This window comes from Octopus bimaculoides, chromosome 27 (genome assembly GCF_001194135.2).
Source record: "Octopus bimaculoides isolate UCB-OBI-ISO-001 chromosome 27, ASM119413v2, whole genome shotgun sequence".
NCBI classification, from domain to species: domain Eukaryota; kingdom Metazoa; phylum Mollusca; class Cephalopoda; order Octopoda; family Octopodidae; genus Octopus; species Octopus bimaculoides.
Window position 1 is genome coordinate 21,030,819 of NC_069007.1, and position 3,561 is coordinate 21,034,379.

At 38.9% G+C, this 3,561-nt stretch overlaps 1 protein-coding gene across 1 annotated transcript in view; it reads left to right on the forward strand.

The window, feature by feature from the left end:
• The window catches only part of LOC106870988 (1-deoxyxylulose-5-phosphate synthase YajO), a 9,355-nt gene extending 6,301 nt beyond the window's left edge, over positions 1-3,054 (forward strand). The window contains exons 3-6 of the mRNA XM_014917235.2: positions 424-586; positions 1,089-1,262; positions 1,966-2,063; positions 2,649-3,054. Coding sequence (XP_014772721.1) covers positions 424-586; positions 1,089-1,262; positions 1,966-2,063; positions 2,649-3,039 — 826 coding nt within the window. The 3' untranslated portion in view covers positions 3,040-3,054. The remainder of the gene's footprint in view (positions 1-423; positions 587-1,088; positions 1,263-1,965; positions 2,064-2,648) is intronic.
• Positions 3,055-3,561: the final 507 nt, after the last annotated feature.

Here is a 3,561-nt window from a genome sequence, read left to right on the forward strand (position 1 = left end):
TGTGTGTGTGTATGCATGCGTATGTGTGATTCTGCATGTATGTGTGTGTGTGCATGCATATGTGTGTGTGACTGAGCATGTGTGTGTGTGTGTGTGTGTGCGTGTGTACACCTATGTATGTATGTATGTGTGTCTGGGTGTGCTTATGTATGTGCATGCATATATGTCGTTGTGTGTGCATATGTATGTATGTGTGTGAGTGTGTTTGTGTGTGCATATGTATGTGCATGGGTATGTGTGGGTGTGTGTGCATGCATTTGTATGTGTATGTGTACCTGTGTGTACCTCTGTACTTGTGTGTGCATATGTATTCATATGTGTGTGTGCATCTACATGTGCATATATATATATATATATATATATATATATGTGTGTGTGTGTGTATATGTATTTATATGTATTTATGTCTTTAATTTTTCTTAGCAAAGAGAGGAGCAGGTATGTTATTGCCACTAAAGTCCGGTTCAACAATAACCTCAAAGATCCGACCGACGTCAATGCTGTTGGGCTCAGTCGTAAACACATTGTAGCTGGCTTAGAGAAGAGTCTTGAGTGTTTGCAGACAAATTATGTGGACCTTTATCAGGTAAGTTCACATGCTATAACACACACACACACACACACACACACACACACACACACACACACACATTCAAATCTTGTTAGGGAGGAGTTAGAATAGCATAGAAAGGATAAAGCATCTGTAGTATTTACTAAGTCCAGTTAGATCTGATCTTAGCTGGTCAGTGATAAAACATGTTCCAAACAAGACCACCTACAAGGTGTCTGTTTCCTCATCCATTCGTCTGTCAGCCCCTGGCATGGGGCCTAACACTATATTTCATCTCTAAAGACTCTTATTCCACCTCCAAAGACCCATGTTCCCTCTATAAAGACTCCTATTCCGTCTCCAAAGACCCACGTTCCACATCCAAAGACTCCTATTACCTCTCCAAAGACTCAAGTTCTGTCTCCAAAGACTCATACTTTGTCCCCAAAGCCTCACATTCCATCTTCAGAGATGAGATCAACACCTAAAAAGCCATTCCAGTTCTTACTACTTCTCTATTTTTTCCTTTCGTAATCAGGCTCACTGTTGGGACAGTGGTACACCAATCAAAGAAACCCTTTTGACTTTCAATGATTTACAAAGAGCTGGCAAGATCCATCACATTGGTGTAAGTAATTTCTGCGGCTGGCAGTTACAGAAAACAGTTGACCTGGCTAACCACATCGGTATGTCGTCAATCCTGACTCTGCAGGTAAGTTGAAGCAATATTTTAGAGGTGGTTTTTTTACCTAATTTTGTTTTATTTTTGTTCTTTTATTTCATTCAAAATGGTTATACATCACATAGCTATTGCAGCAGATTCATACATCAATGTGTGTGTGTACATATGTGTTTGTCACCCACAACTGGTGTTGGTTTGTTTACATCCCCATAACTCTGCAGTTTGACCTGAGAAATTTATAGAATATGTACCAAATTTTAAAAAAAATACATACATACATACATACTGGGGACAGATTTATTTGACTAAGGCCCTTCATGTCAGTGCCCCAGCAAGGCCACATACCAGTAACTGAAACAAGTAAAAGATAAAAGAAAAGAAAGAAGAAATTAATATAAATATAAATAAATATATATGTGTGTGTGTGTGTGTGTATAGGCGTGGCTGTGTGGTAAGAAACTTGCTTCCCAACTACATGGTTCCGGGTTTGGTCCTACTGTGTGACACCTTGGGTAAGTGTCTTCTACTATAGCCTCAGGCTGACCAAAGCCTTATTTGGTAGACAGAAACTGAAAGAAGCTTGTTGTATATATATATATATATATATATATATATATATATATCCTCATCATCTTCGTTTAACATCTATCTTCCGTGCATGCATGCAGCCAAGTAGAAAAACTATCCTAGGCTACTGTGTCTGTATGTATAATGCTTATTTTTGTTTCCATAGCAACAATACAGTCTCATGGAGAGAAATGCTGAGTTTGAAGACTTCCAAGTGTGCCAAAATGAAGGAGTATCCATTTTACCATGGAGTCCACTGAAAGGGTAAGCAACATCCTCCTACTTCTCTAAAATAATTCCTAATTCTTTGAATATTTGTCATTGTTCTCGTTACTATGACAACATTAGGGGAAGACATTATGTGGTTGTTTGACATACTAGAAATAGCAGTCATCTTCGTCAAACATATGTTTAAAGAACAAAAAAAAAAGGTATGGTCATATCTAGAGTGCTTTTGATTATCTTTTTCAGTCAGACCTGACCTAAAGACTGACCTGAGACTGACCAACAATACCAAGACTGCCATAGCTCTGTTTGACCATAACTGACCTAGGCCTGCACATCTTTATTTTCATCACCATCAATTATAACTGTCCAAGGGACATTCTCCACCTCTGATATCACAATTCATTGCAACTCTGTTTGACCATAACTGACCGAGGCCCGCACACCTTCGTTATCGCCACCCTCAGTCTGTCTTACACAAGCATGGGAAAGTGGAAGTTAATGATGTTGATGATGATAATGATGATGATGATGATGGTGGTGGTGGTGGTGTGGGTGTGCCTGCGCTTTGCGTGTGTTTGTTTGTGCTTTCATCGAAGAAGCTAATTTACCTTTTTTTGCCAGTGGTTTCCTTTCTGGTAAATTCAAAAGAACTGAAGCCCCTTCAACGGAAACAAGGATTGGGTATGCAGCTTTGGACGAGGAAAACCGGAGTCTTGAAATTCAGCCTGGATGGTCGGCATTACAATCAAGAGATGACGTTTGGCTTCTTCTTGATGCTATGACAAAAATTGCACAAAATCACAGTAAGTTCAGCGGTTTTATCTTTTCTATCAGTCTGCCTTTACCCCACTACTACCAACACCCCCACCATCATTTTTATTATTCTTTTTACTCAGTAGAAGAAGGGCAGTGTGTGGCCCTTTTTCATGCCCTTCCAGACCAGTGGGTCAAATACCTGACCCAAAATCTTTCCAAAACAATAGACACTGCAAAAGACATCCAAGAACTTTGAGGTGGTTTGAACCATTTTCAAACCAGCCCACCCGAGACTGTCCCTTGGTTTTATGATACAACTCTTCTGCTTTAAAGTGATATATATACACATACATACATACATGGTGGTTGTCTACTCCTTACACAGAGTTTGACCACCTCCTGTACCTACACTTTAGCCCTTTCATGGCGTCTGATGTGGCTTTTTAAATCAGACAATGTTTTGAGAAAAAAACACCCACACAGATTGCACTTCTGATTTGAACTACCAATACCTGCAGGTAAGTTCTGCTCATTGTGGATCCTAACATGTCTTTTAAGAACTCCTGAACATACATACATACATACATATATTCTTAACAAAAATAGCATTGACAATAACTTTGAAGTTTTTGGCCTGTTAAGCCATCATCAGACAGTCGATGATGGTTTAGCTGTCTGAAACTTTGAAGTCACTGTCAACTCTATTCTTTTTAAAAATTGATAAAAACCTATTCCACAAAATGTATTGAATAATCCTTCAATTTAATGTAAAATTGTT